General features: G+C 53.4%; 1 protein-coding gene across 1 annotated transcript in view; it reads right to left on the bottom strand.

Annotated features, from left to right (window-relative positions):
* HPSE2 (heparanase 2 (inactive)) overlaps positions 1 to 10,986 on the bottom strand; it is a 106,916-nt gene extending 95,930 nt beyond the window's left edge. The window contains exons 1-2 of the mRNA XM_058029217.1: positions 10,727 to 10,986; positions 9,565 to 9,722 (exon numbers count right to left, since the gene is read on the bottom strand). Coding sequence (XP_057885200.1) covers positions 9,565 to 9,722; positions 10,727 to 10,986 — 418 coding nt within the window. The remainder of the gene's footprint in view (positions 1 to 9,564; positions 9,723 to 10,726) is intronic.
* Between the last annotated feature and the right edge of the window lie 3,680 nt (positions 10,987 to 14,666).

Here is a 14,666-nt window from a genome sequence, read left to right as displayed (position 1 = left end):
AAAAGGAATGGATGACTTCTAAAACCCAAACCAGGGCAAATGTGGACCCCATGTGGAAGATCCACTGGCCCAGGACCAGGGTCAGGTCACCTTGGAGGGTGCAGGAGACCATGGCAGTGGGTCCTATGTGACATCCATCTTTGGAGACCACAGGGATGGCTCTGCATGCACTGTCAGCAGGGCCTGGGGACAGAGGGCAGGCCCAGGAATGAAGAGCAGGACCTGTGTTTTGATAAAGCTGCTGTGACAGGGATTACCACCAGGATGTCAAATCACATGCAAACAGATCTCTGGAAGAGTGTGGGGAAGGTATGCAGGGCACAGAAGTCAGAGCACTCTGACAGTTACCTTCATGGGGTACTGAGATCTGCCACTGCAGACACTTAGGAAACAGAGACAAGACATGCAAGGTCCTGTCTTCTCAGACTGGTGAGGGACCCAAGAAACTTGCCCAAGACCTAAAGATGGAGGTGGACCCCACAGTCATTATAACTCCAGCTTAAACTGTGGGCAGATGTCCGGCACACTCCCTCAGTGCCTCGTCCTTCCTACTCCACCGGGCTGTGCTCAGTGCAGGGGAGGAGGCAAAGGCCCCTCTGCAGCACTCTGCTGAACCAGCAGCACTGAGGGAACAGGGGTGGCAGACCACGGCTCCTGAAGGCCCAGGGGAATTCTCAGCAAGCAAAACTCGAGGGACATGGACAGTAAGGAGTTCACAGCTTTCAAATCTTAAAAGGAAGAGACAGAAAAAAAGACAGATGCACGGAAGCCAAGAAGGAGGACGGTACCCCGGAGGCTTCGGGCAGGGCAGCTCCGAGTGGGCAGGAGAAGGGCACTCGCTGCCTTCCTGAGACTCGCGGGAAAAAAAGAAAAAAAAAAAAACAAGAAGACAAAAAAAACCCCGATAAACTGCTCAGCAGAGCACGGGACCGAGCAGCTCCTGCCAGGAGTGCGAAAGAAGAACTCCAGATGTGAGAGCCCCAGAGGATGCCGAATGTTTTCCAAGGCCGGCCGGCCGGAGCCGTGCCCCGGGCGGGCCGGGTCAGTACCCTGGCCAGCTCAGGCTGCCCCGCGGCCGCACGGCCGGGCCCCGGCGGGCGCGGCGCTCGGGCCGGCGGGCGCAGGCCCCGCGGCGGCGGCAGCAGCGCGGAGCCGGGCCCGGCCGCGCCGAGCGGAAGGAATGGCGGGAGCACACCCGTGTGGCGGCCAGGTGAGCTGCGGCTGCCGGCCCGCGCCGACCGCCATCCCGGCCCCGGAGCGCCCGCCTCGGGCCGGCCCCGGGCCCCGCGCCGCTCACAGCCCGCCGGAGCGGGCCCCCCCCCTCGGCAGCTGCGGGGCCCGGCCGCGGGACGCTGCTCCTGAGGCTGCTCTGCCCCGAGTGCCCGTACACATCCCCGGCCCGCCTCGGGATATTTCCTGCGATTTCGTGCGCACCGCCCGAGGAGGTCACCGAAACTACCAAGGAAATGTTGGAAGAACAAGTTAGAAAACACCCTTGAGGAGTGGCACAATCGCAGCGATGCTCTTTCCCGGACATCCCAGGAGTAGTTCAGCTCTGCCAGTCCCTTTCTGTGAGTCACCTGCACCAGGGGGTTCAGTAACCATTTCCCACAGGGCAGAGAAGTTCCAAGCTGAGAGTCCCCGAGGATGGCGCACAGCACGCAGAGACAGCTCCCAGCCAGAGCCGGGCTTCCCTTGCACATAATGAACGAGCTTCTCTAGCCGAGAATTTACACACTGTCACTGTGGCCTGTGTGGAGGGGACATTCCTATGGCTCATGCCACCATCTGCCCACATGCAATTCCATTCCAGGAGCTGCTGGAGTCATGGAGCAGACACAGACTGCAGCAGCTGAGCACCTGGAAGATGGGAGGAGGAAGGACAGGGCAGAGGGATGTGGTTATTGCCAGAGGGAGGTGTGACAGAAGGGTAAAGAGGAGAAGCAACTCATCTCTCTGCGTCCGTGTGTGAAAGTGAGCACTACCCACAGCGACCACCGCTCCAGCAAAAGCAAGAGTCACCACAGCCATGGCACCAGAACAAGCTGAGTTTAGCCATCCTCCTCAGGGGACTGTTTGCTTCAGATTTCCAGTCTTGAAAAGTGAATTCAAAAGGGGAAGAACCCCCTCAATTTCATTCTAACAAAACCTGAACACTTTTTATAGAAAGTGGAATATTAGAAAATTTTGTTAGTACCAAAATTAAATAGATGTTTAATGAGTGACCAGGCACAAGTCTTACGATTTTCACATTGCTAAACTTGTAAAATACCTACTTTTTAAATTAACAAATTTTAAAAGCTTTTAAAAACAGGTTTGTCTGCTGGAATTATTATAAAATGCCCAGTGATTGCGAAATTGGGAACACAACTTTTTTTTAGAAAGACAGAAGATTTCTCAAGCCACAAACTGCATCCTCATCATGTCTGTCTTTAATGGGCAAATTTTTGACACATTAGTATCATTCCTTTATTTTAGCTGGGAAAAATTCCCTGACAATGAGTTCCAGAAGTTATTTCCCACTATATTAAAAAAAGTCATATTTATTCATTTTACATGTAATAATTCCACTGGATGCTCCCTATTTCTTGTGTCAAGAAAACAAAGAAATAATCATTCCCAAATTGTCTTCTCTGTGTGACACCGAGCTCATGGCATTTGTCACAATCTCTGTCATTTTTTCCAAGATGAAAAATCTCTATGACTGAAAGATATGACTTTGATCACTTCCATCATCCTACCCCTCACATATATATCCTTTACACTGATTAGTGTGTCAGCACCTAGCTTACTTATAGCATAAGAATGCTCCCAGTGATTGTTTCCAATTATTTTCTAATATCCCTATCATTAGATCCATTTTTTACTTACCTAAATGCATTCAGAGACCAATCCATAAGAAATTCAGAACGTTTTCCCTGAATGCCAACTGCTAATTTAGAATGGATAGTTGTACAAAAAGTCACATCTTTCCCTGTGCATGTAATTTTTCATGAATCACTTTTAATTCACACAAAGTAGATGCAGCATGGAAAGAACTGTGAAACTAACAAAAATATGCAATTTAAAAATAGAATTTAGGATACTTTTTATAAACAATTAAATACATAACCACAGATAAAAATCTTTTTATCTCGCCAATACACAAGCAAATAGCTAACAAATCAGAAGTTAATTCTTTGATTGCACCATTTCCTGCAGTTATTAAAGCTCTTTTCATGCATGATTATAGCAGAACAGTTTTTATTTTAAAAAGAAAAAGTGGAGATAAACAGGCAAGTTGGAAGTATCTCCTGCTCAGGCTCCCTTACTTTGTGTAATGTGATTTCTACAACCTGGGTTTTTTTATTTTTAATTTCTAAGGAAACAGCTCAGCCCTGTGACTCCTTAGAGAGGCAGAGCAGGTTGTAGCTCCTTCCCTGCAGTTGTGGTGCCTGAGAACTTGGGAGCAGGAGGCTGAGGCACAGAGCAGCCCCAGGTCTGGCAAATCCCAGAAGTCCAAAGGACATCAGAGGATCTTCCCATCTTGGGGATTGAGCTCTTGCTATGCCTGAAATGCTACAGCCCTAAGAGGCTGTGTTTGAAACACTCAGAGGGTAAAAAAAACAACTATTTCCTCTTCAAGCTCTGAAAGGACAGATGTCTAAACTGCTGAGGGACACAAAGCAGACAGAAAAGGGGCCCTGGGTAACCAGAAACAGAAGATGATTCCTTGAATAAAGGAAAATTCGTTTGTTTGTTTTTACCAGGACAACAGGATGGTTCTCCATTCAGAAACATATAGTGCAGTTTTATGAGCTGGCAGAGCCAAAGGGACACTCCCAGACACATGGCAACAACATTCCCTTTCTCTGGCTCAGGTATATTAATACCCCATGATCATCCTCATAATCCTAAATCAATAAATTCACAGTAAAGGTGTTGCCTTTTTTTTTTTTAACTCGAAATAATTTTCTGCTGGCTCAGCAGAGGATCAGAAATGTGCCAGAGCCAGCACAAGGGAAGCAGCAGAACAGTGCACAGATCATAAAGAAAGCATGGGGACCAGCCCTTCTGATGGCAAACAAACAAGAGGTGAGATTTCCTGCCTTCAGGACATAGATTTGAAGGATTTAATCTGACCAAGACTGAGACTGCTGCAGTTCCATCTGCCTTCAATGCAGGCTTTCCTTTGCCAGCACTGTCCTCTACGCCTCTGCCTGCTCACACAGCACTGGTCAATCTGGCAGCTGAGCAAGCTGAAGTGCAATCACATCTCCACCATCAAGCTTTGGTCAGCTGAGATCCCTGAACTAATTCACCACACCACACAAACTCAGGCTCCAGGCAGGGAAGAGGAGAGGAATACGCCAGAAGGGGCAGGAGGGTGGGAAGAGCAGCCCTAGCTAGGGACAGCTCCAGCCCCTGTGTAAGCACATAAAGAATCCTCAGGTCATTTAACATATTCTTGGGTCATTATTATCTTCCTTTCCACTCAGGCATGTTCTAACAGCATGGCATCCTAAAGGACACTTGTGCAGTATGGACTGAGCAAGGGTGAAAATGTTCCCATAGCCAGATGAATTTTGAGGCTTAGATGCAGTGCTGGGTACCTGAGGATGCCTGAAGGAATGGATGCAACACTGAAAGAATACACAGAATGCCAGCCTTACACAGCATGATGTGAAATTTCCCACACTATACTGCCAAATCCCCTGACTAGTATGGAAGGCTTAAGAAACATGTCTTTGTAATTTTCTTTGTTTAATTGGATTTTTTCCAAATGGTATTGCCTTAAAAAATAATAATAACAAAGGTGATAAAATAGAAGGAAGCAACTTAACAGCAATTAAAAGAGTATTTAAGAGTATTTTTGAAATGTGTTTTCCATGCATACTTCAGCTCAGAAACTTCTTTGATGCACTACCTATAGCATGCAAATATAGTGTCCTTCCCCTCTCCCTCCCATGGCCCATGCAGGGACACACAAAGTGTCCTTTGGTCTCTTCTCAGCCATGAGAAGGCTACAAAAGTCTCCACAAGGCTGGGGTGCAGGAGTGAGAAGCTGTGCATTTGGGCCAGCACATTTTTGAAAACTCCAGCTGTGAGTAACTCCTCTTTTTCTGCTTTCTCATCCCTGACAGCACATTTGCCCAGGGGGAAGCTATAGCAATGTCTGTGCCACCCAGGCTGTCCAAAGCTGGCTCTGTGGCTTTGGGGTGAGAGGCAGTTGGGGATCACCCTGCAGATGAGGAGGCTGCACATTAGCCCACTAAATTCATACTGGAGCACTAGCAAGGAGCTTCCAAAATGGGAAGCATTGAGGGATCAGGCACTGAGACAGCACCTGCAGCACCTCTTGCTGAAACAAGACCAGGACTCCACACACATGTAACACACCAACACCAGGCTCCAGGACAGCAAGCAAGCCAGGTTTTAACAAATCCAGCTTCAGGAAAGGTTTTGTACCAACAAAAATCCATGTCTTTGCTCCGAAGAGGAGCTGCTCAAGCCTGTTTTCCTGGAGACCAGTGTTTGCTGTTGTCCCATTCCTCAGATCCAACTGGTCCCTGGCACATGTGAGGCAGTTGAAAGGACAGGCTGAACAGATTGCTTGTTAGGAAACCCAACAGCAAAAGGAGAAGCAGGCCTACTAGATAAACTGAGCATGAAACCTTTCATTTTGGTACCTGCCCTGGACTCAGACATGTGCAGAGAAACACATTTCCAGATAACAAAACACAACGCTGAGCACCGCTGGGGAAGAAAAACGAACTCAGCAGGGCACATGCAGAGAAATACCATTTAAGGGAGGGAAAAGTCTCTCAGACTAAAAATGTTACACCTCTTGATCATAAAATGTCAAAAAGTCTCTGGCACAGCCCCACCTCCTGGTGCCACAGAGCCTGACATACATCAAACTAGGTTTCTGTTTCTAGCAAACCTCAGGCTGGCCAATGCCTTATCCAAACAGGGTGGGCTCCAGGACTCACCATCCAAAGTTGGGGCTGCATGAGATGGAAGCCACCAGGTGTGCAACATCGGTGGGGAGTTAATGTAGCACATTAGATTACCTAATGTTTAGCAAAGTCCAGGAGGTACCTAGAGCCATGCTACCATAACAGAGACTGCACACCCAGTAGCTCACCAAGAGGATCTACCATAGGCATCCACTTTTAGGAGTTGCCCTGTCAGGTACTGACAAATCTGCCAGCAAGTGATGAAATTGCTGTGCCAGTTTTGTACACTATGCTGCAGTAAATTGCCAGGTGCACCCTCTTCATGGGCATCCCAGGCAGTAACAGAGCATGCATCACTTTGCTACCCTTGCTGCCCAAACACGACCAGTTTAGACTGGTTTAGACTGGGGTGAGGATGTTCACACATACAAAGGAAAGCTATCATACACCCCTGGTAACACACAATACTTCCAGGTCTGTGTTTCCAGGAATAATCTGAATAAGAAATGAGTTACCCTGGAACCTAAAGCAGACACCTTATTTCAAGAAAACAAAGTACATTTTAGATACGAGATGAAAGCAACTACTACTACCCTCAGAGAGTACCCACACTCTCTGTGAAAGAAAGAAGTGGGAAAAAATGGGTTGGTGAACCCAAAGGCTGTCCAAGGTAAAAGCAATTTCCAGAAGGTGGAGGTGTGCACAGTTGGGATAATTTGAAAGGGAATCAAATACAATTTTAAGTGCAGGGGAAGAGTAAGGTGAATCCCTGAGGAGGTCTGATAGTCAGGAAGGCACAACAGAGACAGAAAAAACATGGAAGGGAACAGCGAGGAATACCCTGGTCTGAAGAGCACCAGGGGGGCAGAGGGGGTTTACAGGATGAAGATCCCTGTCCAGAGATTCATTCCAACTCTAGCAAGCATGGTCCCAGGGTCCATGAAGGATGACACAAAGCAGTCCTGGTGCTGCCATCCATCTGAATGCCTGAGAGGGCCACACGGGTGTGGGCTGCGAGCACACAGGGGGGTGCAACTGCCTGGGATGTGAACACCACACACAGTCACTCACTTGTAACTGCAGTTCTCTGAGTGATCTTGCACACGTGCCCTTTACCTCTCAGCCCTGCTCTCTGTGAGCTGCTGCAGCCCAGAGGAACAAAACAAGTGCCCTTCACTCCCCTCTGAACACACGGCATGGGAGCAGCCGTGGGGGCTGCAAAGAGAGCCCAGACTCTGGGCACAGCTCTGGAGTCTGTGTGCACCCACAGGCACAAGTGGCAAAACGACAAACACTCAAAGCACAAAACAACCAAACAGTCACTTATCACATCCCTAAAAATCACTAGGGTGCTGCATAAGGCTTTAAAATTCACCGATTTCTCTGTTAAATGTTTGCTGACTTTTTTAACTAATCAAGCCCCCCAGCATCTTCCCCACCCCCATGCCATTATAAGAAATTTCAGAGAATAGGTACTGGACATGTAAAAGCCCGTGGACATGGAAAACAACTCCAACCACCCCAGACAGACTGGGGAGGAGGAAGGGTACCTAGCAGGATTCTTGCTGGCTTCCCCCATGCTCAGGTGCTGATTGCCATCAGTTCTCTGTGCTGTCTGTAGAAGCTGTAATTCCTCAGCAGCAGGAGCAAACTGCATGTCCTGATTCCAAGCAGGTCCTGGGTGAGCCACAGATGAGGGAACAAAAATGGAGCCAGGGCTCCAAATGGAGAAGGTGGCTGCTCATACCCAGACAGCAGGGCAAAGAGCTGTGGTGGCATCAGGATTTCATTTTGGAGAACTGGATCCCTCTAGTGAAGTACTTAGTGCAGCCTCAGCACAAAAGGATGTGAGCTACTAGCAACTCTAGCCTTTTCCAAATAGGGTGAAACTCCCTGACCCTGGAGTTTGCACACAGATCTTAAGAACAAATACAAGAGCTTTGCTTCCAGGCAGGAAATCCCTTTTACCACACCTTTCTGATTTACACCAATGCTTGATACACACCACATGTGTCTTCCCCTTCCTTCACTCACATTCACAATGGTCCTGTTCCATATTTAAGTGATGAAAAGTTAAGACCTGTGGTTACAACTTCTATGAAAAGCTTCATTTTGAAGGCTGCTACATTTCAATTTTATTGCCATGAGGAAAACTGAAAAAAAAAGCCAAAGTATTTCACTCCTTCCTTAACATGAAAGCTGTTGTGAAGACATTTAATAAGTAAGTATAAGTTCTCTACTGCAAGTTGTTGAAATATGGAAGGTGGGAAAATTTATTCTTACAAAAGTTTTGTATGAGTCCCATCCACAATTTTATGCATGACACTTAATTCCTACTGTACAAGGTGTCTGTGGCAAGTTTGGTCAGCATTTTTTCCTGAAGTGCATCTCAGCAGGCGAAGCTTACAACAAACCCTTCCACTGAGATTTGTTACAAGAAGAAAAACAATGAATAACATCGGGATTGCCCCAGCTAGGAGAGCAAGTGAAAGATGGAGCAGAAAAACTTACCCACCTGCCTGCGTGTGGGAATAGAAGGACATTCATCTCAGAGATGTTATGTAGGGAAACAGCAGGAGTGAGAGCCATCAGAAGACTGGCAAATGCATCTGCTTTTTCCATTCAGGACTGCTGCTGACTAGATCTCTGCAAAATTTCCTCTGTTCCAGACCTGCCCAGTGGGATCTGTCTGGCATTAATTGGCCTTCAAAATTTCTTATGGAAAAATCTAAAGCTAATTTTTGTAAGTCGTTGTGTAAGGGGGGGAAAAAAAGCTTGTTTCTTTAAAAAAAGAAACAAACTAAGCAAGAGAGAAAAATCAATAAATTCTTGCATGTGGACATCGTATTCAGCTTCTTAATAGAAATGCCTTAGGACGGAGATATGGCCCTAAATTTTCTACTCAGTTTCTTTGTGTGAATTATGGGCCGCGAAAGGTGAAAGCCTTTTGAGTACAGAGGTCCGATGGGGAGAAGGGCAGACGGGGAAGAGGGGAACAGCGGGAAGGCGGGGGCCAGGCGGTGACTTTGGAGAGAGTTCGGACGGCCGAGAGGTTCGGAGGGGGAGCAGCCCCGACCGGGCACCAGCAGGCGGGCACCGACGGTCACCGAGCCCGGAGGGACCGCGGGGAGCCCCGGGGGCTGCGGCGGGCACAGAAAGGCGCACAGCGGCGAGCTCCGTGACGAAAGGCAGGGCTCCGAGAGCCGCGGCAAAGAGAAGCGCGGCACGGGGCATCCCGGCTCCGGTGCCCGGCCCCGCCCGGAGCCGCGGCAAAGCCTCCCCTGCGGCCGGCGCTGCCTGCCGGGGCTCGGGGGCAAAGGGAGGCAGAGGACGCGGAGGGGCGGGGGAATACGAAAAGTCCCGCTGCCCAGTGCTGGTCTTTTGTTCCCGGGGGCCGACACCCGCCGAATCCCCCGGCAATGGGGCCAGCGAGCTCCGCCGAGCTCCTCGGCTCCCCTCCCTCGGGAAAGAAAGGGAACGGGAATCCTCCGGTGCCCGGCGGCACCGTGCCGGGAGCGACACGGCCCCGCCGGGCGCGGGGAGAGCGGGGCAGGCGGAGCGGGACCGCCCGGCTCCCGCAGTCCCCCGCTGCAGCGCCCGCCCCCGCCCCGGCCCCGGGGCTCACCGTCCTCGTAGTTCTTGAGGTAGTAGTCGGGGCCGGGCCCGCCGCGGCTCTTGGCCGGATTCTTCACGTTGTGGAACTGCAAAAAGTCCGTCCTCTTCCCCGCGAAGCGCAGGAAGGCGGGGGCCAGGCCCCGCGCCAGGGTCACCAGCCGCCGGGAGCTGGGGAGAGGAGAGAGAGGGCTGAGGAAGCCGCGGGCCGGGCCCTCGCTTCCCCAATACCGCCAGCGACCGGGGACCACGGGGCTCGAGGACCCGCCGCTGCCCCGCCCGGGGCAGTGCGAGCGGTACCAGCGGCTGAGGGCTCTGCGCGGGCCGAGCGGCGCGGCCCTGGAGCGGGAGCCGTCCCGCCCGCCGGTGGCGGCCCTGAGGCCAGCGGGCCCGGCTCCCCTCCGTCCTGCCGGCGCCCTCCGGACAAGTGCAGCGGCGTCCAGGAGGGAGAGGCGCTCAGCGCCACGCGGGACCGTGCCGCGGGCCGAGCCGCCGGGAGGGGAGAGGAGCGGGGAGGGGAGAAGAGCGGGAACCGTCCCGGCTCCGCTTCTCTCGCGCTTTCCCGCATCCTCGCCCTGCTCCTTCCCCGGCTGCCGAAAGGACCCTCGGAGCGGGCATGCGGAGGAGACCCGCTCTCCCTCCCCGACTTACCCAGCAGGGAGAAGGCTCTCTGGCCGTCCCAGCGCCTCCAGGCCGCGGCCGCTCCGCACCGCCGGTGGAACCCAGCGTAGCTGCAGCCCGGCTCTGCCCCCTGCGCAGGGCTGGAAGTCCGGGGAGCGGAGGGCTCGGAAGACCTGGCCGACACCCGCTCTCTGCCCGTCGGGACCCGGGGAAGGCTCGGCTCGGCAGGCGGCCCCGTTCCTGCTGCTATTTTTTGTTCCATTTTGATTTTTTTTTTTATCCCCCTGCGCTGCCTCGGCCCCGTGTTGTGCTTTTTTGCACAGAGGAGCGTTTGCTGGAGCGAGGGGAGCACGACATTTTTGCAGTCATAACTGATAAGTCTCCGAAATGCTTTCTCCATTGCAAACATGTGCATCTTAATGGAAACCATGGCCTCTCTCCCTCCGTCACAACAAGCGCCGCCAGCAGCGCGGAGCCCGGCAGGGCTGGGCGGCGGGGCCGCCGGGGCGCCCCGCGGGCGGCGTGGGGAGGGCGCCGGGGGGCTCCTGCCTTACCTTAAGAAATCGAGCCAGCCATCATGAATGATGGAGGGGTCCAGCTGCAGGGAGAGGAAATTCTCACTGATTATCCTGACAGGGCTCTTGGTGTTGACATCAAGGAGAATGAGAGTTCTTCCCTTCACACCTGGAGGTTTCTCCACCGGCAGTGCTCTCCTGTCCCCAGCCTGGGAAGGCAGCGAGAAGGTGGCCATGAGGGCCAGCCCAGGTGCCATCAGGGCTAAGAGCCCTGGGGGGCAGGAGCTGGGACAGGGCATGCCGGAGAGCAGGAAACCCCTAATTAACTCGCTGTCTGCAGGGGCTCGCTGGTGGCTAATTGTCCTTATCTAAAGTGTGGGGCGCTCTGCCTTTTTTTGCAATGTTTTGGTGTTGGTGGAGGGGAACTCACGCCCCTGACCAGCCTTTCTCGCAGCCGGTGCCAAGACTCCTTGCAGCCAGCACCGCCCCTTTAAGAGATGCAGGCTCCAGACATTTTTAACTTTTTGAAGGTAAGGGGAGGCTCCTGGTTTAACCCCCTCGGCTCGGGGCCCGCCGCCCTGCCGCAACCCCGCCAGCCCCGAGCTTTCGCTTTGCGCCGGCTCCGGCGGACGTTTTCGCTCCCGCACCACGCAAAACCGAGACGGAGTCGGGACACCGAGACACCGGAGAGCTCGGGATGGGACCGGCGCCCGGGGCCCGGCCAGCACGGTCCGAGATGGTCGCCGGCTGTAGGAACGACAGAGCCGGTAAGGCAGCGAGGACGGCCCTGGTTGGGGAGGGGGGGATGGGGGGGCTGTAATCACTCCGGAAAAAACCTAAATGCTACCTGAGGGAAGAGTTAGCTCCACACTGCGCCGGGACCCGCGACGCTGTGCGAGGCCCTCGGGGCTGAGCGCTGGGGGCTCCGACGGGCGCGGCGGGGCTGGGGGCCGCCAGCACCCCGGAGCCCGGGAGCGGCCCCTCGGTGCGCCCTGCCCGAAGCACCGGGCCGATCCCCACACGAGGGCCATCGGGCACTGCGGGGAACCGGGGCACGGGGAATCGAGCCGCCGGTCGCCTTTTCCCGCCTGCCTCCGAGCCCATCGGTGTCCGACCAGCGGCAGGGAGAGGGGCGGCAGCAGCAGTGCCTGCTGTGGAAACGTCCGCATCGGGGGCGGAAAGGACAGCACGGTTTGATGGCACCGACCAGGACGCCCGTGCTGGGGCCGTCGCTGCCTCCAGGACGGACCGGGGCAGGACGAACCAGGCTCGGCGCACTGCAGAAGTGCAGGCGGCTGCGGTTGCCAGCTTTGGGCACAGGGTCGTGGCACCGGGCCAGGGATCGGTGGCGGCTGCCGACGATCCTGGGACCCTCAAGGAATGTCCACCCGAATCGGACATTCTGTCCGTCAGCAGCCGCTCCCCGGGCAAGCCCCGAACTCCCGCAAGCAGTCTGCTGCCTCTGGGACACGAAACGCGCCCGTCCCTGGGCTCTCGGCCGCCCTGGCCCGCCCCGGTTCCCGCGTCGCCCAGGCCATGCGGGACGGAGGGCGGACGGCGGGAGGGCTGAGGCGGGCCAGGTGCGGTCCGTCGGGGCCCCGCAGCCCCGGGGACGGGGCGGCCGCAGCACCATCTGCTGGTGAGGGCCCCGGCACGGCGGGGGAGCCGGCACCCACCTGCGGACACCCTCCGGGAGTTGCCGGGGCTGCGGGCAGCAGCGCGGCTTCTGCATCGAGCCATAAATCTCACCGCAAGCGGGGCCGAGCCCCGGGGACCCGCCAGCCGCCCTCGGGGAAGCCGGCGGGGCTGCTCGGGCAGCCGGATCAGGGGCACCCCGAGCGCACGGGCAGCCCGCTGTCCCGGCAGGGCTGCCCGCCCCTGGGAACCCTCTCCAGCTTCTCCCGGTGTCCGTGCGGCGCTACCTGGGCCCCTGACCGCCCCCGCCAGGGCCCGGTGAGCCGGCGGCCAGTCCCGGAGCTCGGTGCGCTCGGCGGAGTCCCGCAGAGGGGGAAGCACTCGGCCTGGCCCCGGTGAAGCCCGCGGACAGCGCTGTCTCCGGCGGAAATCTCCACTCCCCGTCTCTCTGCCCTTGAAACACCCCAAGAGAAGAGGGGCAGCCACCCCTGCCAGCCCCGGCTCACTCGGGCAGCGGCTGCGGCGGCACGGAGCCGCGGTGGTAACGCGTAGGGAAGGATGAAACATACCTCTGGCTCTGCTGGGGGCGAGCAGGGAACACGCGGACTGGGATCTGCCGTGAAACCATCCCGCCAAAGCGGAGACGGGAGCAGGGCTCTAGCCGGCCTGGGCAGAGGCTGCCGAGCGCAGGTTGACCCAGAGCAGCAAAAGGGTGCCCGGGGCAGCGGGCTCTGAGCGCTGGAATAAGTAAGAGGATCCGGGGAAAAGAGCTGTGCAATTTCAGCTGTGCAAAGCCCTGGCATCCCGGCACAGGAAGAAGGCAATTTAAGCCTGGAAATTTGTGTTCGGCTGCAAACATTTCTGCCGAGGTTTGCAATAGCACTTAAAACTGACCCGGGACCTAAAGCCTCTGCTTCAGAAGCTGTGAAGTTTTTTGGGTCATCTCCAAAGGAGGAACACGGGTTTCAAAATTATCTCGTTATTTTTTAATAATTTTTTCCATGCTTACAGAGGATGAGGACAAGGCTTCAGGGGTATTTGTTGTGATTGCAGGCCAAAATTTTGTACCGTGCCTCCCTCCAAGGATGGTTCTATTTTCAAACGAAATTCCAGAGTGCTCTGTAGTAAAAGAGGAAAAAAAGCTACAAACAAAAACTAAACAAATTATCCACTTTAACCTCCTTTTTATATCTTTTTTTTTCCTTACAAACACATTACTTCGACAGAGAAATGTGTTTATTCCGAAAAGTCCCCCACAATTAGTCTCTGCTTTGAATGCAAACTCCGGATGCACTGAAGTCACTTATCTGTGAAGATATCACCAACAACATTAAAAGCAGGGAAAGAGGCAAAAAACCCCAAATGCCGGAGTCACCTTCCAGATTCTGGGAAGACGACGGTAAAGGAAATATTTATTTACCTATCTGAGCTTTCCAAACCAACACCGGGAGCTTACCCCAATCCTATGCTCTCAGAAATGCAATTGCACCCCACTTTGCATCTTACGCCAGCAGCTGCAAGTTAAATCTAAAATTACAGTGCTTCGGGCTTTTTTGTTTGTTGGCCTGTTTTTCAATAAATTGTCGGCTTGCTATAGAAAACATTTAAACGCTAAAAACTCTCCGGTTATCTTCGAGCGCCGGGGCAGCAGCGAAGCGCGGGGAGCCCCCGGGAGCCGCCGCCGCTCCGGGACGGCCCCGGAACCCAAAGAGAGGGGCCAGGGCCGCCCCCTCCCCAGGCAGGCACAACAGATAGGAGCTATCTCAATTTACACCAGCTGCGAACCTGGCTGGCCGTCCGCAGCGGCGGCGAAGCGATGATCCTTTCTTACATTACCATAATTACTTTCGAAAGCCTGACTCACATAAAAAGTATCTATAAAGATTTACTCGCGGTTTTGTCAATTTCGAAATAGGTTTCTCCGTTTTCCATCTACTCTAAACTTGCTGGTTTCAATCTCCAAAACAGTCATTGGAAAAGAAAACTGGGGGTGGAGAAGCATTTCTATAAAGAGCTTAACCAAAACACATTAAATATTTTCCCAACATCACCAAATAAACAACAATTCTCCAGCTCCCTATAAACTATTTAAAGCATGTCATATCATCTCTTCTGCTCTTGCCAATGTACTTTTCTTTTAATTTACAAGCTGATTAGAGCAGGGGCCTGTCTTTTTGTATATATTTGCAAAATATTTGGCACCCTTTCAGTCAGTTGCAGTTCACAAACACTTAAAACTGCATTTAACTTCATTATTATAGGTAGTCACTTCGATTTTTCCTCTCTTTTGTAGAGCTACTGCCTGTGAAAGTGCTTCTTGTAAATGGTCTGAGCAGTTGTTGAA

The sequence above is a fragment of the Melospiza georgiana genome, chromosome 8 (genome assembly GCF_028018845.1).
Source record: "Melospiza georgiana isolate bMelGeo1 chromosome 8, bMelGeo1.pri, whole genome shotgun sequence".
Lineage (NCBI taxonomy): Eukaryota > Metazoa > Chordata > Aves > Passeriformes > Passerellidae > Melospiza > Melospiza georgiana.
Note: the sequence above shows the minus strand (reverse complement) of the source record. Positions and strands in the feature narration are given on the sequence as shown.